Here is a 25,000-nt window from a genome sequence, read left to right on the forward strand (position 1 = left end):
GGTGGCAGCTATAGCTCAGGTAGAATGAGCTCACACCTCTTCAGGACGTTGCTTCTTGGCCAGTGCGTAGCACATTTTGATGCAGAGCATGACCCGAAAGATGGTTCACTTCTGCAACGCCCAACCATTCTGCGCACCCACATACCCCACAAAGAGTTGGCTGTCCACCTGGAAGCCTTGTCTGCGGTCAAGGTAGAACAACATCGTTCTTTTTGGGTCCAGGCGGTGGAGTCGCTCCTCTTCTTTCGAGGGATGTGGTTGTGCGTAAAATATAGGCAGGATGATTGACTGGCCTACATGAAAAGGTGTGACCGCTTTTGGTAGAAAAGAGGACCTTGCGCAAAACATCAATTTGTCAGGATATACTGAGACGTAAGGTGGCTTCGATGATTAGGCCTGCAAGCTCACTCACTCTACGGACAGATGTAAGTGCCACAAGGAAGGCTGTTTTTAGAGTGAGAAACCTGAGGTGACAATTATGTAGAGGCTCGAAATGAGTGCACACCAAAAATGTTAAAACCAAATTCAAGCCCAACTGAGGCATAACAAATGGTGAAGAAGGTAAGACCTTTGAGGAACCTATAAAAAATAGGAGACTTAAACAATAAAGGTTGGCCAGGCAGCTGCAAGAAGGCTGAAACACCATAGAGATAGCCCATGAGTGCCCAGAGCAGAGCTCTTCTGGGAAAGGGAAATAATGAAGAGTAAGACTTCAGAAAGAAGGGCAGAAAGGGGATCAACACGTTTTTCTGCACACCATGCCACAATTGTTTTTCCAACGACAGGCATACACCGTCTTGGAGGGATGTCTAGCTGGCAAGATGACTTTACAGACTTAAGGAGAAAGGTCAAAAGCTGTCAACTGTCGCTGCTCAATCTCCACACAAGAAGGCGGAGAGTGGAACGTTTCAGATGAAGAACCTTTGGACAAAGGACAGGTGTGACTTTGGCATGTTGGTAGTGAACCCCAGCGAGTGTAGGAGGTTCACTGTAGTCTGGGGGTTGGGGACAAGAGCCTGGGACAAGCCCGCCTACAGCAATCAGTTGGCAGGATAGGGAAGACCGGCAACATTGATCTTCGCAGATGGGCTGCAACCACCGCCATCGCGTGGTGAACACCCGAGGGGCGCTGTTGAGGCCAAAGGGGAGCGTGATGAACTGAAAGTGCTCGTAGCCTACTGCAAACTATAGATAGAGCCAGTGGGCAGGCATGACAGGAATGTGAAAATAGGGTCCTGCAAGTCCAACGCTACCATGCAGTCTCCTGGGTAAAGGGCATACAAGACCTGAACCAACATAAGCATTCTGAATTTCTCCTTCTTGAAGAACAGAATGAGGGCACGCAGATCTAGAATAGGATGAAGGCCTTTGTTTTTTTGGGAACCAGAAAGTAGCAAGAATAGCACACACAGCCTACTTGTAGCACCAGAACTCTTTCTATAGCTTCCTTGACCAAGAAAGCCATGACCTCCTCGCAGAGATGAGACAGATAAAGCTCCATCAGCTGGTCGTGAGATGGTGGCATGGAGGGAGGGGTAGTCTCAAAGGGGAGGGAGTGGCCCCATCGGACAATCTGCAATACCACCTGTCCAACGTTATGGACTGCCAGTGGAGCAGGTGTTGGCGAATCCTGGCATTAACTGGGTGCCCATGGTGGTAAAGGGGCAAATTAGGAGGGTTTGGAGGCTGCAGCTACCGAGGGGGTTGCAGACTGACCAGACTGCTGGCCACCTGACCTACAAGGTCTGAGGGTATCGCGCCCTCGTCCACGCAGAGCTGGGGAGCATGCATAACAAGTTGGCTGGGTGGGAATTGGCTCTCCAAACACCACAGGCAGACGATGTGCCAATCCGTCACCGCTATCCGCCAGTGACAGGCTTTACAGGGCTCAAATCCTGTCTTCCTGGGTGGCATACCTAACTAAACACACCATGAGAAAAATTCCTCAAGTAACGCTAGACAAAAACAATGGGGGAAAAACCAATGTAAAAGGGACTGTGGGGTATGTAGCTTTTCTCTGGATCAGTGCTGGCTGTAGCAGAAAGAAAAGAACTGGCATCAGAGCGCCTGGGTGGTGCCTTTATACGTACTGCGATGTCACTTCCATTGCAGACGATGGCAAACGGAGCCGATCAATGCTACCTTGTGGTGCGCAAGCATACTGCTCACGAAAAAACATCCTGATCCAGTCTGACGCCTGGGGAAATGCAAAGGGAAGGAATCTGTGGCTGGAAGCTTCTATCAAATTATGTGGTTTGCTTCTGCCATCAGAGAGTGCACTGAACTGGATAAATCGACTCAGACTCTATAGTCATTAAACTCAGTGATGGGCCCGAGCCCGATCTCTCCCTGATGAGAAACACCTAGGAACGGTCACTCCTAACTAAACTAAGTTTCGGGCAGATTCAATCAGAAGCAATCTCTGCTTCCCAACATGCTAGTATGATTTGAAAAGCATTTTTGAATGCACCTGTGATAATTCTTCTTTGCAGATGTTACAGTGCTTTGTCATTTTTTGTAGTTATTATGAGTCCTAAAGACGTTAATACTTACTAATGATTCTAAAAACCTATAGTTTTTGGCAGTACAGACCGGCATTTTACTTTCTTCATATGATGTTAAAGCTGCCTGTTTAGCACTCTGTGGGAGGATTTTTTTAAAGCGCTCAGCTCTGGAGCAACACAATGAACTAACAAATTTCCTTTTAGTTTTTATCTATTTTTTATCGCAATTTGTTATGCATTAAAATACTATTTAGTGGTTGGCATAGGTTATGATTATGTCTTGCTAAGATGTCTTTTTTCTGAATTGGATTTTAGATGCTTTTATCATGTATTATTCTATTGTTGCTCTTTTATGATTATTTGTTAATAATCTAATAAAGGTTAAAAGTTGAAGTTGATACTTTTTTGTTATTAGTATTTCTTGAGAAATATTAGTTATTTACATATATTGTTTATTATAAAATTGTTTACATTAATTCTCAAGCATAGCTATTAGTTATGGCTCAGAAAGCAGATTAAGAAAGAACACTAGACGTGGAGGTTTGAATAGACTGAGATCAAGCACAATGTCAGTGGCCAGAAAATGATAGATGTATGATTCACAAGAGAGTTGCAGTTAGGCAGATTTTTATAGTTAGTGGCATATAGAAAAAAGAAAACACGTTTTCAATGGATTTAGTCAACAGGCTGTTGCTAAGGAGATACTTGCACAAACAGGGGCACTTCTCTGCAAGAATAGCACTGCTTAAATATGTACAGTGAAAATTAAATTTCAGCAATTAGGATTGCAAGTAATATTTAGACTGCATTCAAATAACCTAAAAGCAGAACAGAGATGTTCATCAGACAAAAAATGTGGCAGCTGGAAGAAAAAAAAAATTATGATTGCCAAACGCTATGCAACTACATTAAATTGTGAAATATAATCTTATACCTTTCCTCCTTATACATACGCTGAAGTGGGTGTAGTGAAATTACATCATATTGGTAAGGCACACATTCTATAAATTAAAATAATGAAGCATATAATTACAGCCTATTAAGAACAGGACGTTCTGTTTATGTTCAGTAACTGGTATAAGTAGCAAACTTGCATATAAATAAGGATTTCTACGAAGTTGATTAGATTGCCACTTAACGTATTCGACTGGCATATCAAAGCAACATTAATATTCTGGCTGTATAGGGAGGAATATCTTGTAGGACAGAACATCCTGCTCTGTTCGCCATAATAGGGTCATGGGTCCCAGATGCATCATACAAATAATGTTTTGAGAAAGGGATGCTGCATTATATAAGGCGAGTGTAGCAGAAGTATTTCTACATTTCATGCGTAGCTCAAGCATATTTTGAGAATGGCGTTATTGTCAAATTGTGGTAACTAGTTAAACTCTTTAGGGAAACAAATTTGCTTTTATTAGCCACCTGATGAACATGCCCCAATCAAGTAAGGGACATCAGGAGGGACCTGGAAAAGGCAAACTGCATTGAGTGGGCATGGAAGAACATTATTTGCAATAAAAACATTTTAAAATCAAACACTAAATTCTGACTATTTATTTAAATTCAATATCAAGTAAGACTTTTGCATTGCTTTTTCTCAGAATTGTCAGACAATTCTATTTATCCTTTGTTGTGGTATGGATTATGCTACTTACCCAGTAAGCATCTGTTCTTGGCATGTAGAGCTGTAGATTCACATGCTTTGCATACCTATGCCATCTAGCGTTGGGTTCGGATACTTGCAAGTTGTTTTTCTTAAAATAAGTCTTTCTCAGTCACGAGGTAAGGTGACTCCTCCTTTCGGTGATAGTGTGCATGGGCATCGACTCCATTGTTAAGATTGTTTTCCTGCAAGAGGGTGAGAATGGAGTAAGTGAGTGTAGTACAGAGATGTCCATGCGTATGTAATGTAAATAATGAAAACTCCAACAACTACAGGTGCTAGAGGAAGTGGGAGGGCGCATGTGAATATACAGCTCTACATGCCAAGAACAGATGCTACTGGGTAAGTAGCATAATCCAACTGAGGCATGTGTGCTGTAGAAACACATGCTTTGCCTAAACTATATAGCAGTATTCTACCAAAGCGGTGGCTAACCGGTAGATGTTGCAGCTGTTTGAAAAAGTGTCTTTAGCACTGCTTGCCCTAAATTGGCTTGTTGACGTGCTAACACATCTACACAGTAGTGTTTGGTAAATGTGTGTGGTGTGGACCATGTTGCTGCCTTACAAATGTCAGCTATAGGGCCAGTGACCCTCCTATTTTACGCATTGAATGTGCTCTAGGAGGTATAGATAAAGTTCTTTTAGCTTTAGCATAGCAGGTTTGAATGCATGTAACAATCCATCTATAAATACTAGATTTAGAGATCGGATTGCCTTTGTGAGGTGTCGCAAATGCAACAAACAGTTGTTTTATTTTACAAAAATCCTTTGTTCTTACAATATAATACAATAACGCTCTTCTGACATCAAGAGTATGAAGAGCTCTTTCTGCTATGGAATCAGGTTAAGGAAAGAAGACAGGTAACTCAACTGACTGGTTGATGTGAAAAGCAGAAACCACTTTGGGAAGGCATATTGGGTTGGTGCGAAGAACTACTCTGTTTTTATGAAGCTGAAAGAAGGTTTCTTCTAAGGTTAATTTTTGTAACTCACTAACTCTCCTCAATTAAGTAACTGCAATGAGGAAGGCAACTTTTAATGAAATAAACTGTAGGGGACAATTGTGTAATGGCTCAAAAGGTGGACCCATGAGCCGTGCAAGCACAATGTTCAGATTCCAAACTGGTGCAGGAGGTACCCTGGGTGGTATTACTCTTTTAAGGCCTTCCATAAAGGCTTTAATTAATGGAACTTTGAATAAAGACAGATGTTGTCTGTTCTGCAAATATGCGGCTACTACCGCAAGATGCAATCAAGTAGACAAGCACGCTGTACATGCAGAAGGTAACAAATGATATTTTGAATAGAGGCAACTAGTGGATCAATATTGTTGTTGGTACAATATATAACACATCTTTTTCATTTTGCTGCATAACATGCTCTGGTAGTAGGCTTTATTGCTTCCATAAGAACAGTTACACACTCTGGTGGCAAGTTTAGATAGCCAAACTATGACTTCAGGAGCCAAATCGCTAGATTGAGCTCCTTGGGGTTTTTGTGTCTGACTTCTCCTTGGTTCTGAGTGAGAAGGCTGGAATTGAGGTGCAGCTTTTGATGTGGAACTAGTGATCGTTCTAAGAGTGTTGTGAAACACAGTTGACGGGCCCAAGTCGGAGCCACTAGAATCAATGTGAGGGATGTTTGCCTGAGCTTCCAAATTAAAAATGGAAGGAGAGGGAGAGGCGGAAAAGTGTAGGCAAATATCCCTGACCAATTCATCCATGGAGCATTGCCGTTGGATAGAGGGTGTGGGAACCTGGAGGCGAAGTTTGGGTATTTTGAGGTGTCCCCTGTGGCGAACAGATCTATTTGTAGGAATCCCCTTTCTTGAAAAGTATGGAAGGAGAACCTGGGGATAAAATTCCCACTCATGTATTTGTTTCTGCCTTCTGCTGAGGAGGTCGGCAATCTGATTGTACACTCCTGGGAGGTGCTCTGCCAGAAGATTAACTCTGTGATGGATTGCCCAACGCCAAGTGGTCTGAGAGAGGCATGACAGTTGTAGAGAATGTGTCCCCTCCCTGTTTTTGTATATAGTACATAGCTGTCATATTGTCCGTGCTGACTAGGACAACTTTCCCTATGAGGTGAGTCTGAAAAGCTTTCAGTGCTAGATACACAGCTAAAGCTCTAGATAGTTGATGTGAAGAGTTTAATACTTGTTGTCCCAAAGACCTTGAAGTGTCAAATTTTGAAGATGGGCACCCCAACCTGTGAGTGATGCTTCTGCTGTTAGCATTATCTGTGGAACAGGGTCGATGAAGGGCCGCCCTTTTGATAAGTTTTCGGTGTTCCACCACTGCAGAGAGAGATGGGTGCGGCTGTCTACCAACACTAGATCTGTTAATAGACCCCGAGTCGGATTCCACTGATGTGCTAAAGACTCTTGTAGCCTGTGTAACCTTGCATGAGGCACTTTTGCAATGTATGATGCCTTCATTCCTAACAATTGCATGAAGGTTCTGACTGCCAAGTATTGATAGGTCTGAAACTGTAGTAGCAGAGTTTTAATATTTTGAATTCTGGCAGCACTGGAAGAGGCCAGGACTGTGCAGGTGTTTAGAGTCACTCCCAGATAGGACTGCATTTGTGAAGGCTAAAGATTGGACTTATGTGCATTGACCGTGAAAAACAATTGGTGGAATAGGCCTAATGTAGTCTGAGTGGGTTGTAAACATTTTTGGTGTGTGCTGGTTTTGATGAGCCAGTCGTCTAGCTATGGAAATGCATGAATCTGTTGTCTTCTGAGATGTGTTGCCACTACTGCTAGACATTTTTTGAACACTCTGGGTGCAGCGGTTACTCCGAATCGTAGTACTTTGAATTGATAGTGTTTTCATGTTATCACAAATCTGAGATATTTGCGGTGAACCGGAATGTGAAAGATTTCATCTTTTAAGTCGAGTGTGGATATAAAATCTCTTTGTTGTAGCAGCGAAAGCACCTGTTGAAGCGTGACCATGTGGAAATGTTCTGATAGCATGTACAGATTTAACGTCCATAGATCCAAAATTGGCCTTAAAGAGCCATCCTTTTAGGGTATCTCAAAGTACAGAGAGTACACCCCTGAACCTTGGTACTGTAACTTTTGTGGTTCTATTGCTCCTTTTGTTAAAAGAGCTTGTACCTCTTGTTTGAGGAGCTGTAGGTGCTCTGATGAGCGTTTGTGAGTGCGAGGTGGAATATTCGGAGGATTGCTGGTGAGCTCCAGGCAAAAACCATGTAGGATAATACCCAACAACCATTTACCTGATGTTATGGATTGCCAAATGGGGTGAAATTGTTGAAGCCTTCTGAGGTCATTTAAGGTCTATTTATGCTGTGTAATCCCATGATATGGTGCTGCTCTGGAAATTAGCTCCAGATAGGATACATTATCATCTGGAGGTGTCGGTTTTTCAGGTCATCATCCCCATCTCCTAAATCAGGCTGTTTATGAGGAGATCCCTGTGGTGGTTTGTGTAATGGATCTGAGCCTGGTAGTATTGGTAAAGGTGAAGATGGTGGAGGTGCTAGAGAGGATGGCAAAGTGGGATGGATAGCACTTGTAGCAATGTCCTTCTTCTTAAGGAGGATCCAGTATCCAGTGTCCTCTGAACTGACTTTTCTCTTGGAAGGTGTTTTGGCTAATATATGTCCAGTGTCTGGATTGATGTAAAGCTTTTTCTGCTTTGGATCCAATCTGTCCTTCATAATGTCTAAGATTGGTTACGGGGATCTGAAATATCTCCTTTCAATTTCGGCGTTGAAGGTTTTGGTGCCGAACCGGACTAGTCCTTGGAAGCGGAAGGTTTCGCCTCAGAAGCAGACTTATTTGAAGCTGAAGGTTTCGGATCCGAAGCACACTTTTGTTTAGAAACAGAGGATTTCAGCTCTGAACCAGATTGGTCTTTTGAAGCGGAATGTGTCTGGGCCGAAGAAGCTCTGTCTCGGCTCGATCACGAGCCGTAAGGCTTGACTACTTGTTTTGATGCTGAGAGAGGGGCGTCAGAAACATTGTTTCGGTGCCGACCAAGGCCCGAAGGCAGAGGTGGTGCCAAAGTCTTATGTTTGATAAAATATCGATTTTTGGGGCACGGGGTTACCCAGTCCCGCTGGAATGTATTCTGACTCTAATTCGATCTCGAGGTCAGAACCTGATTCTGGGACCAAGAAGGCCTCCTCTTCACTGCAGCTGCCGCTTCTTCGTGTTCGGATTCTTCTTCGAAGATATCCAGAGTCTGCTGAATGCCTCGGCACTGCATTTCTCGTTGTCAAGCCTGGCGATCTCGAAGAGTCTTTTTGACCTTAACGAACGTCAGGCTTTAGTCTTCTTTCTTGTACTCCGGTGATAAGCACAAGTTTCAAACCTGGTGTAGATCGTAGAGAGGGTACTTGGAGTGGCACAGAGGACAGAATTGAAACGGGGTCTGTTCCATCCACAGAGGGGTGGATCGACGCGGCTAGGCCCAGAGGCCGCCCACAATGTTTTCGACTGAAGATGGGAGACTTTCCCGATCTAATGGATACGAGGAGAGAGGAGAACACATACGATAACAATACCATCGAGGGTAAAGTTGATTTCGAACCAAGAGGAACCCGAAGGGCAGTTTCGGAGCGCAGCAATACACGTCCGAACCCAATGGCGAAAAAAAAATAATCTCACAATGGAGTTGATGCCCATGCGCACTATCGCCGAAAGGAGGAGTCACCTTACCTCGTGACTGGGAAAGACTTCTTCGAAGAAAAACAACTTGCAAACATCTGGACCATCACTAGATGGCAGGTTTATGCAAACCATGTTATCTACAGCACACATACCTCAAACATACAGTTTTTTCCACAGTAGAAACACAGTGTTGAAGACTGTTCACCTCAACAGGAAAAGTAAGATAATATATGCCTGGTCAGCCAAAATAAGACCGCTATCCTGCAGAGAAGATGACCAGCTCACTCTGACAAGACCAGATTCACAAATCCCAACATATAATTTTTGATGCTTAAAATAAAAAGCATCTTCTGCCTTGAAAATATAACAAATCCTATTCATAATAAATCATTTAGGCCGAAATGCTGGGAGAACATGGTCACTGATCAACTACAGGCCAAGAACTGCTAAAGCAGCACAAACTGGATATCCAGTCAGCATAAGATTCACAATTGTGAAGAAAACTTTCACTATCCCACTGGCAAAAGATTCAAGAAATCAAATCCACCTCCTAATTGCCATCCTGTCTCCCACTGTAAATAAAGTGGACCAAACCATGTCATCAAGTCTCAATAATTTTAGAAGAAAAGGGGAGGATGCAGAGCAGAGGCCCCAACCTTAGACTGACAACAGATTTCAAGATATGATAATGGAAGAAACTCGACAATTTGCTGCTCTGCCATTCCCCCCCACTTTTCACAGCTCCCCTTTCATGAGGAACAAGGAAACACCATCTGTGTCAACCCCATAACTGACTCTGTTCAAACTGAACATGAAAGACACTCTTCCTTACCAGCAAATAACATTCAAAAGTACAGTACTTCACACTCAGCAGCACATCAAATAGCATCCAAGAAACTACTGCCAAGACAAACCCAGGCTCATCGAATGATACCATATCTCATTAAAGATGAGCAGTGGCTCTTACAGAATGGAAATAAGATTAAGATTTGCCCCACTCAAAATGGCCTGCATTTAATAGTGTGCTTGTTAGAAATACCATAAATCAAAGTAAAAAAAGAAGCTGCATGATTTTCAATAGAACATTCTACCTTTAAAAGACCAGAACAATTTCTGCCAAAGAAAAAAAAAGACTCAAAGTTCATCAAGTACCTCCTACTTACTAACAACATTTTTAGAAACCAATGAAAACTGTGTAATCACACAGGCTTAAATGTGGCTTTTATACATGCCCAAAAAACAGACCACTTAGTGTTAGGTAGCCACTACTCCAGTTACAATTCTTACCTGGGCTGTCTCGAGATTTTGTGCAGTAGTTCAGTACAATGTGCTACGCTGGATTCCTAAAGCACAGAAAGCTTGAAAAACTAACCAGGCATGCCCATATGAAATCACCATTTAGCCAACTACCACGACCTCACCAGAATTTAATAACAGCCTTACAGAAAATACGAAGCTTTCCTTGTAGCAGACTGATGCTCTGTTACACAGTCTCCACACACCTCTTATGCAACTGTAAGAATTCTAAATTTCCCAAAATTCAAAAACGTTACCTGTCGTCAAGTTGTTTTATGCCTATCCCTCAGCCCTCACTAAGAAGTTTGATTGTTAAGCTGTTTTCACCCAAGCATTTCCACAACCCACCACACAAATGTTGCTCGCTGATTTTCTATGCTAGCCTCAGAAGTGACTAAGTACTGTTACTTGAACAATCCATTATAAAGAAGGAAAACATCGAAGATCTAAAGTATATTTCGTGAGCTATGAAAATGCTTTTACAGAGGTGAATATGTTCAGAGGTGACAAACTAAGTGACAATATTTCCACACAAATATGTAGTATACATTGCAAATCTGTAAACATTCTGAGGGGAGAAAGACTAAAGTACCTATTTTAACCAATTTTAATGGCTTTTTGAATTTATTTTACAGTCACTATGAAAGCCAAAGGAGGAGATTGTTTACAACAGAAATTCGAAAGGAGAAATATAATAATGTTATTAATATTCAAAGGAAGCTGCATTATTAAGAATTAACAAAACAATACTACTCACCGCATCGTTTTCTTTTTCATAAAAGTAGATGTATCTGTTCAAGATTTCTATGAAAAGCTGAACTTGCAAGGAGGGATCCATGCACTGATTTGCAATTTTTAAAGCTTTCTTCAAGCATTCCATTACTCTTTTGCCACTGTGGATCTAAGTGACAAAATAATGACACAGTAAAGTTAGGAACATACATGCACTCTACATCTGAAAAGAAAAAGTCTGAAAATGCAACTCTTATAGCGCTTAAATGAGGACATAAAACCGGTATCAGCAAACAAATACTCTAACCCTGGACACGGTTTACCATTTCACTATCGATTACTTAATATCCATTCAGCCTTAGTTGCTCGTGATGACAAAGAGCTCAATCCAGGCCTGGGCCAAGATAAGCAGTCTTCTGTCATATGCTCTTTGATGGTAAATGATTTGACCTTGGCAGCTATAGGGGCTCCCACGCAAACACAATGTTTTACTGTGAAGGTGGAGTTTTGGTCAGAGGAGGTGGATGGAATGCTGTACTCGATTGACTCATCCTTCATCACTGTCAATCTAAGCTTGGAATTTAGTAACATCACCTGGGTGTTGTCTGGATTTCAATTTAACCTATCCCACATAGAACTGGACACATTGTATGGTAATGGTATTGAGAAGGAGTAGTTTCTTTTCTGTAACTCCAGTTCTGTAGTAGGGGTATCTCTGTTATAGTCATAATCTAGTGAATAGTCCCGCCCATGTGCGTGGACCCCGGAGCAATAAAAAATAATCTCTAAAAGGTGACAAATCATGCAGACCTGCATACACCTTTAAGAGAGAATTTAATTTAAAGACAGATAATGCAGCCTATACCCACAGGCTACACTGTCCAGTACTTCAACTAGAATTCCACCAACATCCACAAACAGCCCTGCCTGTCTAGTTTTTCTCCACAAAGGAAAAAACCCTGCCTCTACCAGCAAAAGCCTCTGGAATGATAGAGAGGAAGGAGAGGACAGACAAGCCCCATAGGCTGCCATTATGTGGCTTGGAACAGGATACTGTGCCTTTAAGAAAACTTTCCAGTTTTCCAGAACTTTCCCCAGTATCCCAGAATGCCCAGCAGGTCCCATTTACTTTCAGTTCTTTTTGAAGGCGTAGCACGCCAGACCTGTAGCATTCTACATATGAATAAGTATCTCTCCACCGGGGAGGAGGGCGGGCGCTTATGACTATAACAGAGATACCCCTACTACAGAACTGGAGTTACAGAAAAGAAACTACTCCTTCTGTAGTAGGGGATCTCTGTGTATAGTCATAATCTAGTGAATAGAATGGCAAGCCCATCCCCACAAAACAAAAGCGGTGGAGAACACACAAGACACTACCACTACTGTGCGAACAAATTTCGCAGCGAAGCCTGCCCAACCTGAGCATCTGCCCTGGAATCCGTGTCCAGACAGTAATGCGCAGCAAAGGTATGGACCGACTTCCAAGTGGCCGCCTTACAGATTTCCGCAATCGGAACATTACGCAGCAAAGCCGTCGTGGCAGCTTTGCCCCTGGTGGAATGAGCCTTAGGTTTACCCCCTAAGGTCTTATTAGCCTTTTGATAACACAATTGTATGCAGGACACAATCCACCGAGAAATGGACTGCTTAGAGGTCGCAAGACCCGTCCTGACTGAGCCATAGTTAACAAACAATTGGTCAGACCTACGAATATCCTTGGTCTTATCCAGATAAAATTTCAACACCCTCCGAACATCCAGGGAATGGAGAGACCTTTCCGCTGGCGACGAGGGATTCTGAAAGAACGTAGGTAAAGTTATGGTCTGGTTGACATGAAAATCAGAGATAACCTTAGGAAGAAATTTAGGGTGAGTACGCATCACAACCTTAGCAGCATGAAATACAGTATAAGGTTCTTGACAACATAATGCCTGAAGTTCACTCACCCTGCGGGCCGATGTAATGGCCACTAGGAACGCCGCCTTCCAGGATAGGTGCTGCAATGAAGCCTTGTGAATGGGTTCAAAAGGCTCCTTCATCAGTCTGGACAGCACCACATTCAAGTCCCAGGAAGGCGAGGGAAGTCTGACGGGAGGAAACACTTTCTTCAAGCCTTCCAAAAAATCCTTGACCACAGGGATCTGAAAGAAGGAAGTCTGTGAAGGGCATTTCCTGTAAGCAGTCAAAGCAGCCAGATGAACCTTAATGGAATGGAAGTTAAGGCCAGACTGCGCCAGATGTAAAAGGTATGGAAGGATGACATCTTCCTTACATGTCGTCGGATCAAAGTTCTTGGACTTACTTACACCAGATACAGAACCTCTTCCACTTGTAAGCATAGGATGTTCTAGTGTAAGGTCGCTTAGACTCCTTCAGAATGTCCATACAATCGTCTGGTAGATTCAGATGGCCATATTGCACTATTTCAGGAGCCATGCCGCCAAACTCAAAGACGAGAGGTTGGGGTGCACCATCCGCCCCCCGAACTTCGTGAGAAGGTCCGGCCTGCACGGCAACCGCATGTGAGGAAGGAGAGACCGGTGAAGAAGGTCCGTGAACCACCACTGCCTGGGCCACTCCGGGGCGATCAGGATCATCCGCGCCCTGGACTGGGACAACTTGATGAGCACCGCCGGAATCAGGGGAATGGGTGGAAAAGCGTACAGAAAGCTGTTCGACCAATCGATCCATAGCGCATTCCCCAGCGTCCCCCGCTGGTAGTACATGGATGCAAAGTCTCGGCATTTGCTGTTTTCGGCGGTGGCGAACAGATCTACGTCTGGAGTCCCCCACCTTGCGAAGACTTCTCCTAGTACTTCGTCGTTTATGACCCATTCGTGGTTTTCCTGAATCAGCCTGCTCAAGGCGTCCGCCTGAGCATTCTGCACTCCTGGCAGATGTGTGGCCGTAATCGTCAGTCCTCTGGCCAGCAGCCAGCGCCAGATCGCCTGCGCCTCCTGCGACAGAGTGCGCGATCTCGACCCCCCCTGCTTGTTGAGATAATACATCGTGGTTGTATTGTCCGTCTGTATCAGCAGCGAGTTGGTCTGGAAGGACGGAAGGAAGGCCTTCAGTGCCAGGAAGACAGATCTGAGTTCCAGGAAATTGATGTGGTACGTCGCTTCCAAAGCAGACCACTTCCCCTGAATCTGCAAGTCCCCGGAATGCGCTCCCCAGCCCTGGAGAGACGCATCCGTCACGACACTCGTCGTGGGAATGTCCTTGTGGAAGGGAACCCCCTTGAGGAGGTTTTCCGCCGAACACCACCACTTCAGAGACTGAAGAGCATGCAGCGACAGGCGTATCTTGTCGTCCCAAGAGCCTGTCCTCTGATCCCACTGATCCTCCAAACACTCCTGCAGTGGTCTCATGTGCAGCCGAGCGTGAGGCGTGAGGAAGATACAGGAGGCCATCGATCCCAGTAGAGACGACACCTTCCGCACTGTTGTCGATGGAGCAGTCCTGAGGTCCTGAGCCTTCCGAAGGAGTGATAACCGTCTCTCCTCCGAAGGAGACACGCTTGCTGACCGCGTATCGATGGAGGCCCCCAGGTACTGTATGCACTGGACCGGAGTCGTGACCGACTTGGACATGTTGACGTGTAACCCCAGCTTGTGCAAGAGCTCGCACGTCCATCGGAAGTGTTCTTGCGCTTCCGCGAAGGATGATGCCTTGATCAGCCAATCGTCCAGATACGGGTAGACAAACACCTTGTTCTTCCGCAGGTGTGCCGCCACCACCGCCATGCACTTCGAAAAAGTCCTGGGCGCAGATTTTAGCCCGAATGGCAGTACTGTGTATTGATAGTGATTGGCGCCGACTTGGAATCGCAGGAACTTCCTGTGCTTCCTCGCTATGGGCACATGGAAGTACGCATCCTGTAGATCTATGGCACAGAGCCAGTCTCCCCGTTGCAGCTGAGGGTAAATCTGGTGCAACGAAAGCATACGGAACTTCTCTCTGCGAATCCATTTGTTTGCCTGCCCCAAATCCAGAATGGGCCTGAACTCGTTCTTGTCCTTCTTGCGAACGAGGAAGAACCGAGAGTACAGACCTCTTCCCCTTTGAGACAGAGGTACCTCTTCTACCACCTTTTTTCTCAACAAGATGTCTGCCTCCGCCTGGAGCTCTCTCAGCTGGAATCGAGAGCTGACCGGCGGAATCGCTGGAGGCAGGCTGATAAACCGAAGACTGTATCCATTGCAAACAATATTCAGCACCCACTTGTCCTGAGTAATTTTTCTCCACTCTGCCGGAAAAAATTGAATGCTTCCCCCCACTGGAGTGGGTAACGGTTGAGGGGGAAGTAACCGCTCAGGGCCGAGACCCGGCCGGGCCCTTGGTTGTGGTAGTAGCCTGCTGGCCTCCTCTACCCCTCTGGCGTTTCTGGAAGGGCTTGCGGAACTGCTGCTGTTGTGGCTGCTGCTGTCCCGAGCCCTGCCCTCGCCCTCTGCCCGACGACCCGAACCTCCTTTGGAACGGGCGCTTCTTTTTCTCGGCCTTCTCCAACCCGACGGCCGTCAGGGTTTCCGCTTCAGCCTTCATGCGGGCCATCTCATCGTCCGCATGCTTCCCGAACAGGGTTTCCCCCGAGAAGGGCAGGTTGGCCACTCTTTGCTGCGCCTCTGGCTTGAGGGACGTCAGGCGCAACCACGAATGACGCCGCTGGTGGACGCCGTGACAGTAGGCGTGGGCGGCCAATAAAGCTACGTCCGCCGCTGCGCTGATCGTTTGATTCGACACCAGCATGCCTTCGCGCACCGTCTCCAAGAAGTCCTCCTTCTTGTCCCGTGGCAGGAGGTCTGCATATTGCTGCAGGGACTCCCACAGGGCCCAGTCGTAACGGCCCAACAAAGCCCCTGCACTCGCCGCCTTCATGGTGGTGGCGGCGGTGCCACACACCTTCCTGCCCGCAGAATCCAGCCAGCGGCTTTCTTTGTCGGGTGGAACCGTGGAGGCCGGGGCGGTCGCATGTTGTTTTCTTGCCGCCGTCACGATCACCGAATCCGGCTTCGGGTCCACTCTCAGAAATGACGGCTCCGACTCCGGGGCCTTGTACTTTTTCATGAGCCTGGAAGGAGCGGCCTTCGTCGTCGCGGGAGTAAGGAACAGCTCCAAGGCGGGTTCCACCAGTCCTGGTACCAAAGGCAGTAGGGGGCGAGACAGGTGTTTTTTATGAAGCGTCTCGAATATCACGGACGTCGTGGGTGTTGGAACCGTCACCGTGATACCCAACTTCGCAGCCCCTCGCAACAGCACCTCTTGGAAAGACACCAAGTCGTCCACCGGAGACACCCTCGTCCCAGGGGAGTCCGACAGCGTCGGGGAAAGGCCTCTGTCCGAGGAGCGCGTGCGCGACCTGGACCTATACCTCCTACGGCGTCGTCTTGAGTCCGACGAAGACCGTCCACGGCTCCGTGATCTTCTCCTCCTGTGAGAGCGGGAGCGCGACCTCTTCGGCTTGTCCACCGGTCTCGCTGGTCCAGGCGACCGTGGGCGTCGTGGTTTCGGGGTCCCTGCGGCGGAGTCGGGTACCGTGGAAGGGAAACCGACCGCGGGGGAACCGGCGGCGGCCCCACAGGGGTGCGTGGCAGCGACAGAGGCTGGGGCGGCGGAGGCAGCGCCCGCGGCCGAGGTGGCGGTGGTGGAGGTGGCGGCGGTGGAGGTGTTTGTGGAGGTGGTGGTGGCGGTGGAGGTGGAGGTGGTGGTGGTGGTGGAGGTGGAGGCGGCATCGGCGGGAGAGGAGGAGGCGACGGAGGCATCCGCGGCGGCGTATACACCACCGAGTACACCGATCCCGGTGACTCTCTCTTCCTCGACGTCGATCTACTCCTCGACGTCGATCTTCTCCTCGACGTCGATCGTCGCCTCGACGCCGACCTGCGCCTCGACGGCGACCTGCGCCTCGACGGCGACCTGCGCCTCGACGGCGACCTGTGCCTCGACGGCGACCTGTGCCTCGACGGCGACCTGTGCCTCGACGCCGATCTTCTCCTCGGCGTCGACCTTCGCCTCGACGGCGACCTTCGCCTCGACGGCGACCTTCGCCTCGACCTTCGCCTCGACGGCGACCTCAAGCGTCTCGACGTCGATCTCCTTCTCCTCTTCATCGACGGCGAGCTGCGATCCCTCGACGGCGAATGCCGACGCCGGGTCCCATCTCGACGACGACCGCTGGACGGGGCCGACGACGGCGTCGTCGCCGACGCCGATGCCGATGTAGTCGACGGCGGCCTATTCAAGTCCCTCGACGGCGATCGTCGACGCCGCTTCTCCCCAGAGCCCTGGGGGGACGGCGAACAGACGGTGGTCATCCTCCTCGACGTCGCCGTCGACGCCCTCGACGTCGACGGGGAGTGGGAGCGCTTACTGGTCTTCCTGCCCCTGGGGAGCCCCCCAGAGGCCTCAGTATGGGCCAAATCAGCCCCTCCAGACCCACCTGGTGCCTTCAGTCTTCGTTCCTCCAGAACTTGAAGCCTGATCTTCATTCTGTCCCTCAGGGTCCTTGCAGAGAACGAGTGGCAGATGGTACAGCTTTCAGGCACGTGGGACTGGGGAAGGCAACCTATGCACACCTCGTGTGGATCAGTTTTAGCCTTCTTTCGACCACATTCCGGGCACTTGTCGAACAAGCCAGGCATGTTGACAGTACCAGCTACTAAACACAAGAAAAAATGACAAAAATTGCCAAAATCTCAATTAAACCCTTGAAAAGGGGAGAGCTCAATGCTTCAGGGTCCTGCTAGCAGGAGCCGGAAAAAAGAACTGGAAGTAAATGGGACCTGCTGGGCATTCTGGGATACTGGGGAAAGTTCTGGAAAACTGGAAAGTTTTCTTAAAGGCACAGTATCCTGTTCCAAGCCACATAATGGCAGCCTATGGGGCTTGTCTGTCCTCTCCTTCCTCTCTATCATTCCAGAGGCTTTTGCTGGTAGAGGCAGGGTTTTTTCCTTTGTGGAGAAAAACTAGACAGGCAGGGCTGTTTGTGGATGTTGGTGGAATTCTAGTTGAAGTACTGGACAGTGTAGCCTGTGGGTATAGGCTGCATTATCTGTCTTTAAATTAAATTCTCTCTTAAAGGTGTATGCAGGTCTGCATGATTTGTCACCTTTTAGAGATTATTTTTTATTGTTCCGGGGTCCACGCACATGGGCGGGACTATTCACTAGATTATGACTATACACAGAGATCCCCTACTACAGAACTGAGTGTTGTCTCAGAGCAACAAGACGTTGATCCATGTGTAGTTACAGCATGCTCGGCCAGGTCTTTGGATAGCTTCACCTACTGGCTTCTCCTATTGCACGCAGTTTGAACAAGGGTGGTAACAAATGTCTGGAGAACCTCTAAAAGTGAAGTTGAATACTACTGAAAAACTGGAACCCATTGTAAACTATGATGTTCTCTGTTGCAGAACAAAAGCAACTACAACTTGACTCCTCCGATTCCCCAAGTCCCTCACTCTCCAGGAACATAGAAGTTAGCGTGTGACTGGTCAGTGCAAATTGCTGCAACTCTATGTTAGAAAAAAGGAATTAATGTTTTAATCAGCAACTCACTGGTATTTTAACTAATTTAATTTAACTAATTAAATGCATGTAAAAAAATAAATTATCTTTGGTCTAAGGCTTTTTACTCTGAAGCAATGAAGGATAGCTAAACCACCATTTTGGTTATGAAAGTCGACCGCCATATGATTAAGTTATGCACAATTCCATCTCCACCATGGGTTTCTCAAGCAAATGCCAGTCTGAAACCAAGACCCAAACTCACCGACAAATTTGCATCCCAAAAGAAGGAAGCACCATGGTCGACATTGCATCCCAAAAGACACACACTATAAGAATATGTTGCTACCTTTAGCAGAGTATTTGCCGAAATTAGAACTTGAGCACAACTCTGCTTCAATAGGTAGACCCTTCTTGGCAAGGCAATTTGGGCTGACTCAGGACCTGAAGTGCACATTTTGCTCGAACACAAACTGACTGAGGTGAACACACCATGGTCTAAAAAAGTTAACAAAATTCCTTTAAATGAGAAACTGGGCCGATTCACAATACGCAGTTCCTGGGTTTAGTTCCTTTTATACTGACATACTGTACATCTTTCCAATACCAGGTCAAGGTACAGAGAAACCATTTACAGCCTGGTTCAGTACACTTGGTTGTATAGGAAGCTTGGGAGTGTATGGAAGCAGGAAAGGCAAAGATGAGGAGTTGGACATCTCGTTATAGAATTGCTCTTATAAGGATGGACATTTATTTACCTGCTGACTGAGCATTGGTGCATCCACGACAACTATGTTAGTGACAACAATCAGGATTCCGTTGTCGAAGTTAGAGATTTTTGTGCTGATAATGCTGTCTGAATACCCGAAACCATTGATGAATCTGCTGTGCTCCTTTCAAACAGAGATACGAAAGTCCCAATCATCTAGATTTGCTAAGCAGCATTACAAGTTAAACACTAGTTTAACCTGAAGAGTCCCAAGATAGGTTTTAATCCATTGAGCTGTTTTTGTGATGAAGAAGTCCACAGTGCATGTACTCTGTGTGTTTACAAATGTTCAGTGACCCATTCCTGCACAAGTGTGTTCTTGTCTAATAGGGCACTTAGAAAAATAAAACGTTGATTGACAAAATGCTTGAAAATCCGATATGGTAATTGCTCAGAGGCACAGCCTAGTCAATCTTTTTGTATGATGGATTGGAATGCTGCCCATGTATTTAGATGAAATTAATTCAATCAATCACTCCACATGTGAGATTTTGTTTTTCTAAGCGAGACACCCCATGTGCAATTGGTATGCTAAACTGTGGGTGCTGTCCCTACTGTCACTGGCCTCAAGTTGCACCTCACTGATAAGGCCATATGACAAAACCACTCTGGGGTTGCTTCTGTTGCCCTTCAGGGAGGAACTAGTCTAGCATTTCAGGCTCAACTGTTACTGTTGGAGCTGGATCGTGTTTGCTTTGCAAAAGGCTGGCCTCTTTCTAGAGTGGCATAATGGACGAAAGAACAATGGACTAGAACGTGATCCAGAAAATTACTGGTTAAGACTAATTCAGGCATTCCACTCATTTTTTTCATCTAAGTAAAAGATGCCCTTTGTGTGATGTTAAACCCCAGATGGGGGTGGTGGGGACTTGTGCTCACTGTACTACCAGACTAAAGCTCTAAATTATTGAGAAGACCTAAATAGGCTGAAACGGTCTGGGTTGCTTGTGCTTCCATCTAAAGAGTACCTGGCCTGAAAGTTCAGGCTGCACTGTTCTAGTGGGGGAGGACCAAGTTAAGGTTTTCATACGGCTGGTCTCTGTCCAGAGTAGCATAGCGTGCAAAGAAACTAATTTGGCAGGAATTAGGCTGCTGCCCCTGCGGTCCCTCCCCCTCGGAATTTCCCGGCTCCTGCCTCCTAGCCTCATCTCCCTCCCACCTCCCCTACTTAATGGCTGCCGTTGCGCGGTCGCATGCAGCGGGCGCACTGCTGGCGCCCCAAAGGCAAGCCCGTCTGCATCCGTCCGCGACCCGACCACGGCCAGCGCCAGGAACCCTGGACCTCCCACTAACCATCGCTACGACACCACCACCCTCCTCGCACTCAACCCTGGAAGAGCTAGAGAATGCCAACAGGCCTTGCAGAACACGACCCACGGCCAGTTCTCCTGCCTCCACTGCCGCAAGACCTTCACCGCCACCGCGGCCTCCAACACCGCCGACGCCAGGACCGGCCAAACCCTAAAATGCATCCTTCTCAACATACGCTCCGTACACAAACACGCCATGGAAATCTGGAACTTACTCGACTCTCTCTCGCCCGATATCGTCTTCTTCACAGAGACCTGGACCAACGCATCCTCCAACCCCGACATCAGCACCGCCATTCCAGACGGATACAAGATCCAGAGGAAAGACTGCCCCAACCACCCAGGAGGGGGCCTCGCCATTGCCCACAAGAGCACCCCCCGCCTCACCACCTCCATCAAAACCTTCATCTCTGCCAATCACCTGCACTTCCGGATCCAGACCACCACCAAAGCCACACTCCAAATAACCCTCGGCTACAGACCCCCCGGCCCCCAAACACCTTTCGCCACCACCATCACCGACTTCAGCGCACCCCACGCCATCGCCTCAACAAACTACATTCTCATTGGAGACCTGAACTTCCACCTCGACAACCCCAGCGACCCCAACTCCACTATCCTTCGTGACAACCTTGCCAAAATCGGACTTAAACTCATCAACACACCGGATCCACAGAGCAGGACAGACCCTCGACCTCATCTTCGCTGCAGGAAACAGCGTCCAATTCAGCCACACAACACAGCCGCCATGGACCGACCACCACTGCATACACTTCGCCATCAACAAACCCAAGGCACCCAAACCATCCCCACGCCCACCACGAAGGAACTGGAGCAAGGTTACCAACGAGCAACTTAACTCCACCCTCACCCGAGACAACCACACCTGGGCACCCGACTCAAACGAAGAAGCCAGAGAACTCCACACCTGATCTCTGACTGCACAAACAAGCTCGCCCCGCTACACAACCCCGACCACATCCACCACAAAGCCGCGGCCGCCATCGCACCCGAACTGCAACACACCATCAACACCACCTTCAAAACGGGCACCTTCCCAGATGACTGGAAGCGCGCAGAAGTCAGACCTCTGCTCAAGAAGCCCACAGCGGACTGCACCGACCTCAAGAAATATCGGCCCATCTCGCTCCTCCCCTTCGCAGCCAAAGTTGCAGAGAAAACAGTCAACAGTAAACTGACACGATTCATTGAAGAGAACTCCGTCCTCGACCCGTCCCAATCCGGATTCTGAAGCAACCACAGCACAGAGTCCGCCCTACTCGCCGCCACAGATGACATCCGCACCCTCCAGGACCAAGGCCACACCGCAGCCCTCACCCTACTCGACCTATCAGTTGCACTTGACACGGTCTCCCACCGCACACTAGTCGCCAGGCTACACGAAGCAGGCATACAAGAAACAGCCCTGGACTGGATCCGATCATTCCTCACCGGAAGAAGCCAAAGGATCAGACTCCCACCCTTACTCTCTGACCCCACGAAAATCACCTGCGGAGTCCCACAGGGTTCATCCCGGAGCCCCATCCTCTTCAACATCTACATGGCCCCCCTCGCAGCCATCGTCCGACAACATGGCCTCAACATCGTATCCTACGCCAACGACACCCAGCTCATCCTCTCCCTCACCAAAGACCCCCACCGCTGCCAAACTCAACTTCCAGAAAGGAATGCAAGACGTTGCAGTCTGGATGACCAATAGCTGCCTAAAGCTCAACGCCGAGAAGACACAAGTCCTCGTTCTCTGTACCACCCCTTCTCTGCATGGGACAGCACCTGGTGGCCGACCGCCCTCGGAAGCCCACCTACCCCCTCAGACCACGCCAAGAACCTCGGTATCGTACTTGACTCATCACTCACCATGAACCGACAGGTCAACGCCGTCACCTCCAGCTGCTTTAACACCCTCCGCATCTTCCGCAAGACCTTCAAGTGGATCCCCCCTGAGTCAAGGAAGACAGTCACCCACGCACTCATCACCAGCAGACTGGACTATGGAAACGCACTCTACGCCGATATCAACAAGTCCCTACTCCGCAAACTCCAGACAATACAGAACACCACCGCCAGACTTGTGCTCGGCATCCCCCGACACGAACACATCAGTCAACCCCTACGAAGTCTCCACTGGCTCCCCGTGGAGAAAAGAGTCACTTTCAAAATCCTCACTCACGCCTACAAATGCCTACACAACAACGGACCCAAATACCTCACCGACAGAATCAACTTCCACGTACCCAAAAGAAACCTCCGATCTTCCAACCTCGCACTGGCCGAAACCCCGCGCATCCACAGAGCCAGAGCGGGCAGAAGATCCTTCTCTCACATTCACAACACCTTCAGGAAGACCCTCAAGATCTATCTCTTTGGCTAAACAGATCTGCGGACCCCCGCCCTCAACGCCTTGAGACCCTCACGGGTGAGTAGTGCGCTTACAATTCCCTGATTGAGGACACGTTCATAATGAAAGACATAAAAGGTAGACTCCTCAAAGCACAATGTATCCCTTTAATACCTTTATGAGTATAATGTTGACATGTGCTTTTAATGTTTTTAAGATCCTGTGACAGAGTTTTACATTCTACTTACAGAATTTGATAACGAATACATAGAAATATAGTATGGTGGTGGAATACTGTACAAAGGGATTCTGCAGTCTACATCATAAACAGTCCGTAATGTATAAATGAACCAACCCAAGAAGATGATAAAAATGTTAGAAATACTGATTATGATCAGAAAGGTTTTAAGTATAAGCCGGAGTCATCTTTCATTCATGAATTTGTGGTGTACCTCGCCTGACCAGAGGAAGCCATGTTTTTAATATGATGGCAGCGAACTATGTTGTGATTCAGAACAAACAGAAAATGCTATGCTACAATAACTAATGCCCATTTCATTCTGTTTGTGTTTTCTAAGCAAACGATGTCCTCTATTCCTAAATAAAACTATACACATCTGAATACAAATAGTTAATATTAATAGGAAGTGGCGTCGAGAACTTTCCAGCAGATGCAGTATAAATGGTACTCTATACAACTTTTACAGAGAAAACGGGTAGGGGCATTATGTGGGGTTTCAGTAAATATTTCTCTATAGAAAATTAGCAAAAATGGGTCCAAACTGAACATTTTACCCCCTAAGGGATGCCTCTGAAACTTTATCCATTTAAAATTAAAGCATGAAGTGCACAAGTAGGCTGCTTCCTACATTCTGGTATCAGCAAAAATAATTGTATTTCATTGGCTTAGCCAGGAGGTCCCCAACATGAATGGCTAGCTGGGGATGGTGACCAATAGGCGAAAGGAGGTACATGAAAAATGAGTCAGAAGGGCTTAAAAACTGTGGGTAGATGTGGCAGACTGTGTCCAGAACTGATATACTACCCTGATCAGCTCCCCACCTAAAATGAGATGACAATACAAAAGCCATATTGCTTTACTCTGGAACCACCTAGTGCAAGTGTGGCCGCAGCACAAGTCTACACCTATAACCTCTACACAACACATGGAACGTTCACTGCACCTTGACTGAGAGTTAGGCAAACTATCTCGTCTGAACCAGAATCCAAACCCCCACCATAATTTTGTATCCCAATTGGAAATCTTAGCATTTAGTTATGCCAATGGACGTCAATTAATGTTAGTGCCTTGTTTTTTTTTTAAAGGGTGTTGTGATGTCCAACCAAATTTGGTGTAGATTCGAATAAGTTCGTTAAAACAATAAAGGAAATATAAAAATAATTTCAATTTACAGCCCTTTACCAATAAAATTAGATACAGAAAATCAAGTTTTCAGGACGTTCAAGTAATCTAGATATGCATTTTGGCAGGATGCACGTTTTGGCTCGAACCTACCAGCCAAGCAAAAAACCTTTTGTGAGTTTACCAATAACTTACTGGGCTTTGCAGCCCACCACTGAGTGACTTTATTGTCACGCGTATTTGGCTTGCATCTTATTCCACAGCTTTCCTTATGCCAGCTTGTCCATCTTGTGTTTGTACCTCCCTGGAGCATGGCCACTTTAACCTCTCTCTAATTTGCAGGCTTGTATTCTTCCATTGCTCACTTTAGGAGAACTACTTTTTTCTTTTTGCTTAAGCACGCCATCAGAGCACATGTGTTTACAGCTCTCCTCCTTCAGTACTTCTCCCATGCTCTGTCAAATACCCCCCCACAGCGCTCCATTTTGCAAGCTCATGTGTGCTTCTCACCCACCAAAGTATGTCTCCCCTGAGCTCTGTGTTGCTTTCTTGCTCATATGCTTCTCTTCCTGCCTCCGTGTGTTGCTCTTCTGCATGTGCTGTGTTTCCTCCTCATGTCCACTTCCTTGTGCTTCCCTCAAACCCGCTCCTTTAAACCATCGGGGTAGGGGTGGCAGGCACCAAACTGCTCCTGCCCCACGCCTTAAAAAAGCATGACAAAGTTTTGTGAAACTGATCAATATGAGCCATGGCTTAACAACCCAAGTGTCATGAAAATATCCTCTTTGATCAAAGAAATGCCACCATAACATCCGCAACGTGTCCCCAAATCAGCATTAT

General features: G+C 47.0%; 1 protein-coding gene across 1 annotated transcript in view; it reads right to left on the bottom strand.

The window, feature by feature from the left end:
- VPS35 (VPS35 retromer complex component) overlaps positions 1–25,000 on the bottom strand; it is a 364,228-nt gene that overhangs the window by 20,124 nt on the left and 319,104 nt on the right. The window contains exon 16 of the mRNA XM_085638094.1: positions 10,874–11,017. Within this exon, the coding sequence (XP_085494220.1) occupies positions 10,874–11,017 (144 nt within the window). The remainder of the gene's footprint in view (positions 1–10,873; positions 11,018–25,000) is intronic.

The sequence above is a fragment of the Triturus cristatus genome, chromosome 12, assembly GCF_964204655.1.
Source record: "Triturus cristatus chromosome 12, aTriCri1.1, whole genome shotgun sequence".
NCBI classification, from domain to species: Eukaryota; Metazoa; Chordata; class Amphibia; order Caudata; family Salamandridae; genus Triturus; species Triturus cristatus.